The 14,886-nt window shown below is 39.6% G+C and overlaps 1 protein-coding gene and 2 non-coding genes across 5 annotated transcripts in view; 1 reads left to right on the forward strand and 2 right to left on the reverse strand.

Annotated features, from left to right (window-relative positions):
• The first annotated feature begins 848 nt into the window (after positions 1–848).
• Positions 849–921, forward strand: trnav-cac (transfer RNA valine (anticodon CAC)). The gene has a single exon. It is a non-coding gene; the product is annotated as a tRNA-Val (tRNA).
• Positions 922–2,151: 1,230 nt separating this feature from the next.
• On the reverse strand, positions 2,152–2,224 carry trnav-aac (transfer RNA valine (anticodon AAC)). Its single transcript has one exon. It is a non-coding gene; the product is annotated as a tRNA-Val (tRNA).
• Positions 2,225–3,702: 1,478 nt separating this feature from the next.
• Positions 3,703–14,886, reverse strand: part of timd4 (T cell immunoglobulin and mucin domain containing 4) — a 30,945-nt gene continuing 19,761 nt past the window's right edge. For 2 of the 3 annotated variants that reach the window (XM_061740388.1, XM_061740389.1), the window contains exons 8-14: positions 12,919–13,100; positions 9,995–10,157; positions 9,622–9,717; positions 7,925–8,004; positions 7,730–7,841; positions 4,520–4,553; positions 3,703–4,272 (exon numbers count right to left, since the gene is read on the reverse strand). In XM_061740388.1, coding sequence (XP_061596372.1) covers positions 4,188–4,272; positions 4,520–4,553; positions 7,730–7,841; positions 7,925–8,004; positions 9,622–9,717; positions 9,995–10,157; positions 12,919–13,100 — 752 coding nt within the window. In that variant the 3' untranslated portion in view covers positions 3,703–4,187. The remainder of the gene's footprint in view (positions 4,273–4,519; positions 4,554–7,729; positions 7,842–7,924; positions 8,005–9,621; positions 9,718–9,994; positions 10,158–12,918; positions 13,101–14,886) is intronic. The other variant, XM_061740391.1, reaches the window with a different exon arrangement.

Raw genomic sequence — 14,886 nt, forward strand, 5'->3', positions numbered from 1 at the left:
TTAAATTTTTATATTGCTCTTTTTTATTATTTAACTATTTATGGTAATTTCTATTTTAAATTTTTTGTATAAAGCGTGTGTGTGTTTTGGCTGCTGCACGACTGAATTTCTCCTCTGGGAGATCAATAAAGTCTACTATTCTATTCTATTATATTCTATTCTATTCTATTCTATTATATTCTATTCTATTAAAAACTCGTACTGCAACCTACATAGTGTATATTTTAATGCGTCCACTGTAGACTGGACACAAACCCTGTGACATCAGCCAGCTCTCTGAAGTGGACTATAAAACTTCATTTCCATGGTGAAATGATGCTGTTGCAGTGTGAATGACTTGGGATCATTCACAAGAGCAGCCGTCCTGTTAGTTCATTACCTCACCCCACCGCTATATAAGTCCAGTTTATTTCTATTGTAGTTATAATGTTGTCATAAAGACAGTTGTCACAAAAAAGAGAGAAAAGGGTAGAAAAGAATGCCTCTAATTATTCATAAATGTTATGGTTTCTATGCAGTTCTCAGGGATGTGAAATCCAGCTATGGAGACCAAGACATTTTTATTTATTTAAAAACAATTTAGAAAAACCGCACTCAAGAAGTTAGAAAAATATAAAAGGCCTTTATTAAATCATGGCTTAGAAAAAGTTAAAATGCCTAGAAAAAGTTTAGGCATTTTAACTTTTTTTATTTATTTATTTTTGTTGAAGAGTAAAACCGATACGTTAAAATTCTGTATTTATGCATGGTCCCACAGCGTCCTCTACCGTCCATACTGAAAACTGCCGGAAGGAGTCGGCTATCCTGTAGAAGGACGAATCCAGATCTCTCACTATCGCCCTCCACAGGTTTCCGTAGTGTAGTGGTTATCACGTTCGCCTCACACGCGAAAGGTCCCCGGTTCGAAACCGGGCGGAAACACTTATTCTTTACTGGATAATTTTTTTCCCATTGCAATGGTGAATTGAAATGATCCTTACTAGTACAAGGACAGCCTAGGCGCTTTTTCAACGCTCCCATATACACACAAATAAGCCAAACTATTCCCATCATTACTTATATTCAGGGGCGAAAATCCCGGGGGGGACAGGGGGGACCAGTCCCCCCCATTAGTAAAGCTGTCCCCCCCTAGAATAATTTGAGACAGAATTAATAATTTTGGAACAATGCAGTAGTATTTAGTAGTGATGCACCAAAATGAAAATTTGTGGCCGAAACCGAAATCGAAAATAATAATAAACAGTAAAATCTCATTACACTTAAAACAAGAGTCATCACCAGAAAAATAACTTATTTGACAATTTTCACCTGTTTCAAGTAAATTTTCACTTGAAATAAGTAGAAAAATCTGCCAATGGGACAAGATTTATCTTATAAGCAAAACAATCTTGTTCCACTGGCAGATTTTTCTACTTATTTTAAGTGAAAATCTACTTGAAACAGGTGAAAATTGTTGTTTTTTTCCAGTGATGAGTCTTGTTTTAAGTGTAATGAGATTTTTTTTAACTAAAAATGAGACATTTTAACTAGAAATAAGACAAATATTCTTGTTAAGATTTGGGGTTTTTGCAGTGTATTATGTCAGATGTGCTGTATTATTGCCACCTTCCACCTAATACCATTGTTTTGTATTACTCTAAGAAAGGTCTTCTGCCTGTTTGCGAGATAGAGTTGAAAATGTCAAAATGCTGTATTAAAGGAAGGCTAAAACTTTTATTCCTTTTCCCCCCCTGGATTTATTCTCTAAAATGTTACTGTTTATTGTCCCCCCCAACTATGAAACGGGATTTTCGCCCCTGCTTATATTATTCCTATGATTAGTCCTTTAATGAAATTACCTTATTGTTAATGTAAATTTCCGATCCCGTCTAAATAGACCCAATTACTACATTATGCTTTACTTTTCTGTTTAAAACTTAGCGATCTAATACTCACTCTTCCTGCTCAGTGTCTGTTAAGCATTTTGTATCTTACATAAAGATCTCGGGTTCGTAACTGGGCGGAAATGTTTTCTTTATATTTCAAGGCATAAGGCTGTTGGATGTTTTTCTAGTCTCAGGGGTTCTTCTCTTTCTTTGACAAAGTTTCCCATTCATCATTACTCATTACTTCACAAACATCCGGAGAATATTAGAGTCAAAAAAAAAAATGTGTTTCCGCCCGGTTTCGAACCGGGGACCTTTCGCGTGTTAGGCGAACGTGATAACCACTACACTACGGAAACCGCCATACCAGCTGCACGGTGGGAAAAAGACAAAATATGAAACAAAAAAACTGCAGCGTTTACCTGACACTGAGGTAAAGTGCAGACTCCAGACTGATTGATCTCAGACTCAGACCTCAAGACTTTTGGGCGTGTGCATTTGTGAATTATGAGACTGTTCTAGCTCCATAGTTTATTAGTAATAGTATTATACCACTACAGTCACACTGCTGTAGATTTTTCTGACATTTGTATATTTTTTCTGACATTTGCATATTTTATTTTTTGTACATAAGGAGACATGCCCTGTTCATTTTTATTCTACTTTATTTTTATTCTTGTTCTATTTGAGATTTTCAACATCTTGCTGCTCAGTTGTCCTGCAATTGCCCCTCGGGGATGAATAAAGTTTTCTGAATCTGAATCTGAATAGGTTCCTGGGCTGGTGAAAAATATCTATAAATATCTATAATATGAACCTTGCTTCAGGGGTTTACGGCAGAACCTGCAGAGACGTCCAGTGGGATGCTGCTCCAAAGCCTTTCTTTACCCCCGATCCTCCAAAACTATTCTGTCTGTGCAGAATAGCGCAAGTAGATATGCAGTTTTGTTTGTTTATTGATTAGTTACTGGCTAATTGTTGTCTATTAGAATAACAAAATTAAGAATGCATGCAAGTGTAGCAAAAATATCTATAATATGAACCGTACATTTTACTATTGTATGTCATTCAAACAAGTTTGTATATAAAAACAAAACAAAAACATTTTACTACCAATTGATTTTATGCAACTTTGATTTGTCATATTAATGCTACGTTTTCTGTGCCTTTTTTTATTGTAACCTTAAATGGTATTTCTAAAATATTCTTCCTGAATAATTTGCATAGAAGTTATCATTCCCAGTGATTAAACTGTTTAATGTCCATTCTCAATTATCGCCTATACTCCTTTTCAAGCCAACAGCCAAGTGTAAATTATTTGCATTTTTCTTTATATTTAATAAATATAAAGTTAGTTACTAAGTAGGCTGTTGTGAACAGACATTGATTTAACTTAAAATTGAAAACTTTGATAGCTACTTCAATCAAATTTACATAAAAAAGGTCATCACAACAGGAAAAGGTTAACTCGGAAATAGGTAGCCTGAGAGAATGAGAGAAATTACCTCCGTGAATCAACACAATACGAATCAAACAAGTAAAACTACTTGCAATAGACACCTGGAGGTGAACACTGTTGACTGCACGTATCATTTCTTGCTCTAAATAATTGAAAAAATCTGAATTTGGAAGATACAAGTAAAAGTATTAGTTTTCAAAAAGACAATGAAACCAGCACTATGTTATTATTATTATTATAATGTTATTATATCCAATTTTAAAACAGTTGAACAAACCGCAGCTTTGCACGCCAACTAGAGGATGACGTCATCACGATCATTCGGTATGACATTAATATCAGAATCAGAATCAGAATCAGAATCAGCTTTATTGGCCAGGTTCGAACGTTGTCCAACAAGGGATTTGACTACGGTAATTGGTAATAGGACATTGATTAAATTTGCATTATGTGACATGAATATTTTCACTGTACCTTTTTGCTGTATGGGAGATTTTTAGGATCATTTTTAATAATATGAGCGCGATAAAAGTGGTTTGTGCTTTCTGTCTTGTTTCACGCACACAACGTCGAGTCCCTCTTGGCTTCTGGTGTCTGGTGTAAAACTGGTGTCCCACTTTAACGGGAAAGTTGTGCAAGCGCCTACTGTAAAGGCCTGTAGTTACACGTAAAGGAGGCGCAACTTTCACCTACGACAGACCAGAACAGACACATACCTCCCGAAATGACATATGTCAATAGCAGAGCCATTAGTGAGACATTTGATATTTTTTTTTATTATAGTTTGACAAATTTAAAAAAATGTAAACGAACAAAAGAGTCAGCAGGACATGAATGAGTGAGTAGCTGTGGTCATCTTGCTGCTAGTCCAGAGTGTAGATATTCTCCTGCACCGGTCTCCTCATGCGGATCTCATAGATGATGTGACGAGGTTCCTCGGAGGAGAAACTGAGGAAGACAGAGATGAAACATGCTTCAATAATCTGAGTCAAATTCAACCTCCGATGAACAACAACATGGCAACTTTTTTTGCAGTAGTGACTCTTAAATTGAGGACTTTCGGACAGATTTGATCAGAATAAATCTAAAGTAGCACTGATTGGCATTAGAGGTTGGTCAAAGCATCTTAAAACCATTTTCTGTGTAAAGCCATAAAAAAATCATGAAATCAGGTGAACCAATTCCCAGAACTCACCAGCTGCTCTTCAAGCCTCTTCTGTAAACTCCACCTGCAGCACAAGAAAAGTGAAAATGAAACGGGCGCTGACGTGAACAGAGGGCATGTTTACGCGGTTTAATGTCCAGTCCAAGCACCAACCATCTTATTTTCACGTTGATGCCCATGAGGAACTAGGCTTTGTTGCAGTTCCTCAACTGGACTCTAGAGGCTGGATCCAAAAGCAAGTCAATCTCCACCGCCCTCCATGGTAAAATGTCCCATTTTAGAGCAGAAATAAAGATATTTCCAGTCTGGTTTAAGAAAGCGTTTTGGGCTCAACTCTGAGGGGAGTGAATGTTTTTGTACCACGCTAGGAGATAAAATATAAAGTAAAGGAGATAAAAATATATAAAGCAATACATTTATTTATAATATGATTGATTGACAGCCGGCTAAGCTAATAGCGACTCGTTATCACTTCCTCATCTGTAAACAACAATTAATTTAACTGAGGCCATGTGAGTTAGCATGATTGGGTATTTAGGGTTAACTGAGGGCACAAAGTGAAGTGGTGCAGGGAACGGGTACAATATCATAACAAGATCAAAAATGTCCTGGTTTTCCAAGATTGCAACCAAGCAAACAAGAGAAATCCTGTCTGAGGCTAGGTAAGCGAGCGTGGTGGGGTATTACGGCTATTAGAGAAAAACAAAAACTGCATTCAAATTTCACAAAAAAATCACACATCAAAACTTGCACATTTGCAAAAAGACCCAGAAATTCCCAAGAAAAATAATGAACGTAAGAACAGAATTTGACAAAGATAACACGTAGCTGGCTGTGCTACCATGACAGTGTATTTGAGCTATTCAGAAAATCAAATGGGGAGGAGGGCAGAACTCCAAGTAAAAAGCCTTCAAATTCTGACTTTACAGACTCGCAAATTTGCAAGCAGGATTCAATAATTTCAACTTCATGAAATTGAAAAGAAAAGAGTATATTAATGTCCCACTTTATAAATTCACAAACAAAACATAAGATACAAACATAAAAAAGTCAGAATTGTATTTTATAAACAGTAAACAGAGTTCAGCTTTATTTATTAAACCAATTCCGAGCAAAAATCATCTTTAAGCACTTTAAACAGAAGGTCAGTCCGGTACCATCCAGTCAAAGGCAACTCAATTCAGTTCAATGATATTCCAGTTCAGTCCAGTTCATTGTCATTCAGTTGGTCCAGGTCATTCCAAGGAACGAGAACGTGTCTTCTGCTGTCAGAAAATCCAGGAACCGGCAGTAAGACGCCAGTCTAACAGACAGATGCTCTGTATGATGTGGACCTCAGGTCTTTAAGGTCAGAGGGAACCTCATACTGAAGAAGAAGAATCTGAGGCTGCTGCTTCGGCCTCCAAGCGCTCCAGATGACACTGGATCATCTTTCAGTTGGTTTGGTTCATTTTCACAAGTATTTTTCACTCCACCCCAATGCCGCACCACAAAACACCTGACAACAGTCAGTCTTTGGTCAATAACAACGGGCCTGAGGAGAAGAACCATAGCAAAACAGCAACCCGCTGGACCCAGACTTGGCTGATACTAATTTGTACCACTCTGGAGAAACGTATGTGCTCCTTCATGACCCACAATGCACTGCCCAGCTGTCAACAGAAGCCGTGTAGCTCAAACATATTTGGTCTACCTGTAGTTGGGTCAAACTGAGGTCGGGAAGCCACACATGGCCCACGCCAGAGCTCCCTGATGGGCATACTGAGACCACCTTGTCAAAGTGGTTTCGGTAAAGTCGCTAAGGTGCCCACCAAAGCAAGGTTCCCGTGTTCACGCGGACCCAAATAATCCGCACTCATACCCAGAGTTCCTTTAGGCCGACCTAAATGGCACCAGTGTAAAACTTAGGGTGGTTTCAGACCTGTTTGGTTCCGATTCAGAGGCTAAATCGATACGGTTGTTTCATTTGTTCGTTTGTGGCGTTTGTATTCACAAGGCAACTGTCTGTAGCGGTTCAAAGCTGTTAACAAATGCCATGCGCGAACCAACTGTTCTCTCATTGGTCAGAAATGAACGCGGAAGGAGTTTCCTCTTCCGTACCTCGGGAAAAACAACAACTATGGAGCATCAAACCACAGTTATGAGTGAGTTGTGTCGGTTGCTTTGTCGATTATGTTCTCACTGCAAATGAACCCCTGCAGGTCTGGAATGGTAGCGAACTGAGACCAACCTCTCCTAGGCGATCTCCGCTTGATTGTTTTGTCCCGCATCCGAGCGCGATTGCTGTGTTCACATATACCAAACCAACCGATCTTTAGTGGGGAAACGCTTCCTGTTTCAGAACAACTGCTCCAAACGGGACAGGTGTGAAAGCACCTTTAAACTCTACTCTGGACTTAAAAGGAAACCAGTGAAGGAATTAAGACGTGATGGGAATTATAAAAAAAAAGATATTCTGACTTTATTAATTAGCAAAATTGTAGGATAGAAATTTTTCTGAGGTTTTGGAATCAAAAACCTCAGAAATATGTGAGAAACCCCTTTCAGATCACAACCCAGTGGGTGCTCTCAACCTGATTTCAGTTCTGCGCACTTAACTTAAAGGGGACCTATTATGAAAAACAAGTTTTTTCTTGCTTTAACATATATAAAGTGGTCTCCCCTCAGCCTGCCAACTCAGAGAAGGAGGAAAGTAACCAAATATTGCAGTGTCTGTACAGCCGCCCAGATGAGCCGTCCAGTGTGATGTGGCTTCTATGAGCTGTTCAGATTCTGCTCCCGTCGTTACGTAACGACGGGCGCGATGCGTGAAACCACGCCCACAACTAACTCAACTCTACTCAGCTAACCGGCCGGAGCTTCCGCCATTTTTTCGTAGCGGTGTATCGCGTCATTCAGGCAGCCAATCAGCTCAGTGCCTCATTATCATAGCCCCGCCCACTCAGAATCCCTCATAGATAATGAGGTTAGAGAATGGGAAGATAAAGACATGGCTCAGAGGCTGAATTTCTAATTTATTTAGCAAAAACAATCAAAAGCTTGTTTTTAAGACATTCAAAGCCTGTTTAAATAGGTATTAGATGCCATAATAGGTCCCCTTTAAATGTTCTAATTAAGTGGCTTAAAATACAGTCCGATTTTTTTCCCCCACCTCTGTCAGTTTACAAAGAAAACACTGGCATGCAGCAAAGCAGAGCAAAGAGGGAGGTTATCCCAGGATAGCAAAACCAGATGACCTACGTTTGAAGGCCAGGAGGAGGAATACGGCAGCGATGACCAGCAACACGCTGATGGAGAGAGAGAGGATGGGAGCGTTGATCTGAAGAGAGACCGAAGGTAGAGAGTCCTCCACCTGACACAGAGAGAAGACTCAGTTACCTGCTGCAGTCACACCTGTCTGCTGCTGAGAAGGTGAACGGGGGGATGGTTACTCACGGCGACGGTGTCAGGGCGCAGCAGGGTGGAGTTCCTCCTCAGCAGGTCCAGCTGGGATGACAGCAGGGTTTTCCAGTTCACTACAAGGACAAGAAGAGATCTGAACCGAGAGACTGCATCTGCTTTTCAAAATTAACACAAATCCAGGTGTTCAAAAAGCATGCAGTTCCCTGAATAACCACCAGGGGCTGGCTGTGTAAACAAGATCCATCTCCACCGATAGGGTTGCCACCCGTCCCGTAAAATACGGAATTGTCTTTTATTTGAGAAGAAAATGTTGCGTCCCGTATTGAACTAATACGGGACGCGATTTGTCCCGTATTTTCATTAACGCCCCATACACACGTCTGTCACACACACACATCAACACTAAATTTATAAATAATGAACAAAATAAAACACAGGAAACATTAAGTCCAGCAAAATCTTTGTGGCGGGACAACAGGACCTGCTGCGTCTGTGCCCAGATCTTTATATGTTATTATTATTATTATTATTATTATTATATATGTGTGTGTGTGTCAGACAGCGGGGAGGACTCGGGCTTTACCTCCAGGTAGGGGTTGGGAATTGGGAATTAAAAGTTGCGTTCCGTATTGTTCCATTATTATTCCGGACATATATTATGCTCTTATTTATTGATGTCATAATATACAGGTGAAGGTCGGAAAATTTGAATATATTGCAAAACTTCATTAGTAGTAAATTCAACTAAAGGTGAAACAAATATATTATTTCCCCACTACATTCAAAGTGAGATATTTCAAGCCTTTATTTGTTATCATTTTGATGATAACAAATAAAAAATAAATTAGAGAATATTTTATGAAATCAATAAACAATCCCATCATCAAAATTATAACAAATAAAAGGTTTAACATATCTTGCTTTGCATGTAATAAAACTAGGTAATATATTAGTTTCACCTTTTAAGTTGAATTATTGAAATAAATTAACTTTTACACCATATTCTAGTTGAATTATTGAAATAAATTAACCTTTACACCATATTCTAGTTGAATTATTGAAATAAATTAACTTTTACACCATATTCTAGTTGAATTATTGAAATAAATTAACCTTTACACCATATTCTAGTTGAATTATTGAAATAAATTAACTTTTACACCATATTCTAGTTGAATTATTGAAATAAATTAACTTTTACACCATATTCTAGTTGAATTATTGAAATAAATTAACCTTTACACCATATTCTAGTTGAATTATTGAAATAAATTAACTTTTACACCATATTCTAGTTGAATTATTGAAATAAATTAACCTTTACACCATATTCTAGTTGAATTATTGAAATAAATTAACCATTACACCATATTCTAGTTGAATTATTGAAATAAATTAACTTTTACACCATATTCTTCACCTGTATGTATATTATACATCTTGGCTGATGTGGACATACATAGCATAGGAGGCTATTTCAGTTGCTATATGGTTGGATGTCTATACAGTCATGCAAGTTCAATGCTATTAAAGCACTTTAAACTTTAAATCAAAGCATTTTGTTTTTTCATATAAAATAAACACATTTTTATGCAGTTTAGAAGTTTTGGGGCTTTTTTTTGGCTCCTGTGCTGCTGAAATCGGGGCGTCCCTTATTTCTATTTCTGAAAGGTGGCAACCCTATCCACTGACCTCCATGTACATGAACAACCAGGAACAGACCCACCGACCTGTCGTTGTCTCCTCTGCGGGGGTTGACATCTCGGTTGCACACTCAGTCGTCATCGTTATGGTGGTAGTTTGGCGAGGAGGGCTGCTGGCTGGAGCTGGGAGGACGAGAAACACACCTCTGACTGCATGTTCCACACAAAGCAGCGTGGTTGACAGAAAATACAGCGGAAGCTGAACTAAGAAGTATTGTAATCCCGTTAGAGAGTCGTATGACTGTAGCCGGAGTGATTAACGGCTCCTGTTCATTTGCTGGACTCTATAATTGAGTCTGGACTCTGTAGTTCAGCAGTTTATCAGATATAAACGGGAAAAAACAGCCATAAAGTCCTGATTTCCCCGTAAAGCTGCCGCCGGTGTCGAGGTTCCGCTCACCTTTGACAACTCTGAGGTTCATGATCATCTTCTTGTCGTTGAAGATGCCGTCAATGTTCACCCGGCAGCAGTACGGCCCGCTGTCTGTCCGCCTCACGTTCAGGATGTCCAGGTCCATCTGTCCATCCAAGATGTCCCCGGTCAGACGGTATCGGTCTTCCACCTGCAGCCCCAGCGATCAGTCGCCAGGAGTTTAAAGAGCATATTGCAGGTTAGGGTTTTTTCAAAAATTATACCTGACCTTATGTGAAAATGACTATGTGAGAAGTTAATGTAGGATTTAATATGTTTTACAAGACATAAGGGCACGTATTCAGAGGAAAAAGTGGCTGATTTTAGCAAAGCTCCTACAAGCGCTTTTTTTTCTGAACGCCGCGTCATATGACACAGCACCAGGGAGACGTCTCCACAGCTCTGCCCCATCTGAGGGCCCGATTTACTAAGATCCTAAATAAAGAGTACTAAATTGCGTGTGCAGTGAAAAAGTTTGCACGTGCTGTTGTTGTGTGTTTTGCGGGTGATCAACTAAGATCAATTGATAACAGGTGCAAACCTCAGTATTTAAATGAGGTGTTGCGTGTCTTTTGCGAGCGCAAAATGAAATTTGACGAGTTGGAGTTAGAGATATTAGTGGAAGAGGCAAATTGTTGTCATGTTGTCAGTTGTCATACCCCGGTCCGGTGTCGTGCCGTATTCAGCACCCCTGCCGTGAAAAGCACCCCCTTGTATATTCAATGATAAGTAGACCAAGAAAAAAAACAACACACTGACACTTCAATATATTTATATATACACACTCACACAAACACATACTTAGGAGTTTATATTATATATATTTACAAATATTATGGAAGACAACACAGTAAGCAGGCTATTAATTAATTACATCAATAACCATTTACCCGATTTTTGTTATCTGTGACTGTGATTGTGGAAAAGTATGACTATTGTGGAATCCATGAGCGCATTTAAACATGAATCATTAACACAAAACTGGACGCTAAACAGAACGTGACACGGAATGAGAATATAATTTTTGTCAGACGAGGGGGTGCTTTTCACGGCAGGGGTGCTGAATACGGCACAACACCGGGGTATGACAACTGCAGAACAATAAGAAACACTTTTTTCTCCATGAAAACACGTGATTTATTTATTATCACAAATAAAAAAATGAATGTGCCTCCTGTGGCAACCTTTTGCTGAATAATACTCGATTTAACATTCAAATAAAATATTTCTCCTTTTGCATGTGGAGAATCCCCACCCCAGTCCTCAAATCAGGCACCAACAAGCATCGGTGCGTAATGCTGGGCAGATTAGCACCTTCCTTTCGAACGTATTAAATACAGACGCAATCACAATCCCCGCAAAAACTTTCAGGCTTGGTAAATCTCATTGCGTGTGGTAAATGGAGCTATTTGCATTTTCCCCTCCCAGTATTTAGCGATTTCTGGCGGGTACGCCCCATATTGATCATTCATCAGGGTAAAAGTACTAAATGAACAGCGTGTGCTATTTTGCTCATTTGAGAGGCGCAGTCCTCTTTGCACGCTGTTAGTAGATCAGCTTGCACTTTGGTTTGCGGGTGCTGTCAAGTTTGCACACGTTTTTACGCACGTAAACCTTTAGTAAATCAGGCCCTTACTGCGCAGACCCCGTACACACGTAGCCGGGTATCTGCTAAACCAAAGATATTTTCCTACGTTTGGACCTGTCATCCACATGAAAATGCAAATAAACGAATGTTTAAAAAAACTCTGGGCAAAGTGAAGTTTTTGAAAACTCAGTTTATGTAGATGCGTGTAGACAGAGACAACCGGAGTTTTGCGTTTTCGAACGTCACATTATGCTCCAAAACAACAACAAATCTGCTCTGATTCTGACGTCTAACGTGCAACCTTTCTTTACTACAGAACTACGGATGATCCACCATCTGTTCTCCAAGCTATATTGGGTTTGGTGCGTCGCTGCGTACCCTACGCCGTAGGGTCTGCGTTGGTGTAACGCGGACCCATAAATCAGCCTTTTAAAAAGCGAGTTTCAGCTGTCAATCAAAAGAACGTGGGGGGACTAACGGGTAACGTAATTATAAGGCTGTGGCCCGTCATATTGGTGTGAATACACATTCACAACCTCTTCAGTGTCACAACTAACATTAAGATCCATTATTTTGCCTATTGTTGAAATTCACCGCACTCCCTCCCGCTACGTCACTTCCGGTTCAGCTTTTTCAGATGCGGAAGTAAAATACTCTCACAAAAACAACCCCGGAGGTCACTGTAGTATATATTTATGCGTATTTCAATGAAAATTCAGTTCCTACATTATTTTCCTACACATTGATTCACAGGGGTCTCCAACCTGCAATATGCTCTTTAAGTTCAAGTTCATGCCATGACTCAGACTGAAGGGTCCAAGAGCCATTATTCAAAACGACCAAGACGGCTGCAGATTGGATCGGTAAACCCGCCTCTCAAACACCGCTAAACCAATGGCTGTTGAATATCAGTTCCTCAGGGCCCCGAACTCAGACATCTGAAGACCCTGAACTCATGATCAAAAAAAGAAATAAACCAATGTCTCTGCAGTACTCGTACTACTGATTCCAGGTATCCAGGGAGTTTATTTTATCCCCGTCCTAAATCCAAACCAGAGTTAATCTGAGGTATGGTTTTATTTCTTTGTTCTTATACTATTGGTCAATTTCACAGCAGCAGGAGGATGAACGCATTGAAGAGCTTTCTTTTCCTGTGCTCCATAAAACCAAACAAGAAGAGAAGTAGGTGTGTGCTCAGGTGATTTTAGCTTTTATTGATGTTGACATGTTTAACCCAGTGAAAGCTTGTAAAGAGGGAAACAGCCTTCAGCAGTTTTCTTTAAGGCTGAAATGAGTGAGCGAACGTCACGTGATGTGAGCTGACCTTAGAGATGACACCGTTCTCATCCGTCTGCACCAGGATGTTGCTGCACCAGAAGGTCCCACAGCCCCCGCGGCCCCAGCAAACCCGACTCAGGCCGAACCGCTTCACTGAGTACTGGCAGGTCAGAGAGGCCACGCCGCCCTCCATGACTTTAAAAGAGAGGACTGGTGACAGGGGTCCACCTGCAGCACAAACACAGAACAGGAGCACACTGATCCACTCTTGTCCACCTGCAGAGTTCACAGGAGAGAGAAAACGCCTTCTCTTGGCCTCTTTTTCCTCGGGGTCCAACGAAAGACACCTTTGTCACAGTGTTTGAAGAAATCACCTCATTAAGAGAGAGGGACTCCTCCGGTTTTGTCTGTTCTCATCAATAAGCTGCCCGACCCAGTAGCAGGCTGATTTACTAAACTGAAGGAGTTCCTCAAGGCGTTATGTTGGGCCATAACCTTTTACCAAGTGTAACATGTAAATAAAAATATAATGCAATGATCTCCAAATCTTATAAGCCCACATTTTATTTGCAGTAATACAAACATTTTGTATTTGTATTTTGTATTTGTACTGTAGGCTAAAACCTCCAGACACAGAGACAGTTTCTTCCCGCAAGCGGTTGCTCTGATGAACTCTCACAAATAACAGTCTCAGAGTAACCAAACACGTGCAATATAAAAATAAATCATCAAAATATAAATAAATCATCCAGCACCCCTCTTTAATATTCATGCTGCCTCACTCTGCTGCACCTCTCACTTTTTTATTTCTTTTGTACAATTTTTAATTTTTTATCTTGTATTTTTGCATAATTCTTGTCTGTAGAAATTGTAAATAGGTCATACTTATTCTCACTACCTCAAACTGCTGCACCTTAAAATGTTTATAATTTTTGTACATAGAAATTCCACATTTGTCTATTGTCTATTTGTCTATTGTTCATCTGTTTATTGTTCACCTTATACCATAGAGAGCGAAACTACCGGAGTCAAATTCCTTGTTGGACAATGTTCGAACCTGGCCAATAAAGATGATTCTGATTCTGATTCTGATTTAATGTTGAAAATGATGAAGTTTTAAATCTGACAATGGTTCATTTAAGTTTGGACCAAAAGAGAAGGGTTGATGGAGTTGTCCTGTCCTTGTCTGATGTAGGATTGGAGCTGCTCAACAGTCCGGGATCTATTTTGTTGTGTTTTTTATTTCATGATGGTCTAGTTGCTAACAGTTAGTGAAATGTCTGAACCGCAGGTGAGAGGTCTGGCCTACCTGCTTTTTTTGCACTGTTTCTCTTTCTTTCCCGTTCTGCACTACTGTTATTTTCATTCCAATGTATATACTGTTTATATTTTGTAATTATATATTTTTACCCTTTCCCTGCATTGAGTGTACTGCTGCTGCACAAAGCGAATTTCCCCATTGAGGGAGAAATAAAGGACAATCTAATCTAATCTAATCTAATCTCTAATCTAATCTAATTACATGTAAAAAGATTCATAAACTCCCGCGGAGATGCGCGAACACAGACGATGTTGCAACTTTAAAAAAATCAATTTACTACCCTTTTTAAAATTCACCAACTTACTATTTGTAAAACAATGACTTAAAACTGCTCCAATGAGCTGCAAACACAAGTAGAAAGATTTAAACTGTAACACACTCAACAACTACTTACAATGTAATTACTACTGACTTTAAATAAAAAAAATACAACTTTTGATAATGTCCCTTTTTTAAGAAATATTATAGGAGCTGCAGAGCTTTTCACAGCTTGAAACCCCCTCGGGGACCAGAGACCTGCAGACCTGCGCAGACGCGATGCCCCCGACACCAGTCTCTGCACCTCAAGGTGAAGGACAGCGCCCTGAGCTCGGCTGTGACGTCACAGGGCGAGCCGTGACGTCACAGGGCGAGCCGTGACGTCACAGGGCGAGCACGCTCACCTGACAGAACGAAGATGAAGGTGATGAAGGC

Source organism: Cololabis saira, chromosome 14 (genome assembly GCF_033807715.1).
Source record: "Cololabis saira isolate AMF1-May2022 chromosome 14, fColSai1.1, whole genome shotgun sequence".
Lineage (NCBI taxonomy): Eukaryota > Metazoa > Chordata > Actinopteri > Beloniformes > Belonidae > Cololabis > Cololabis saira.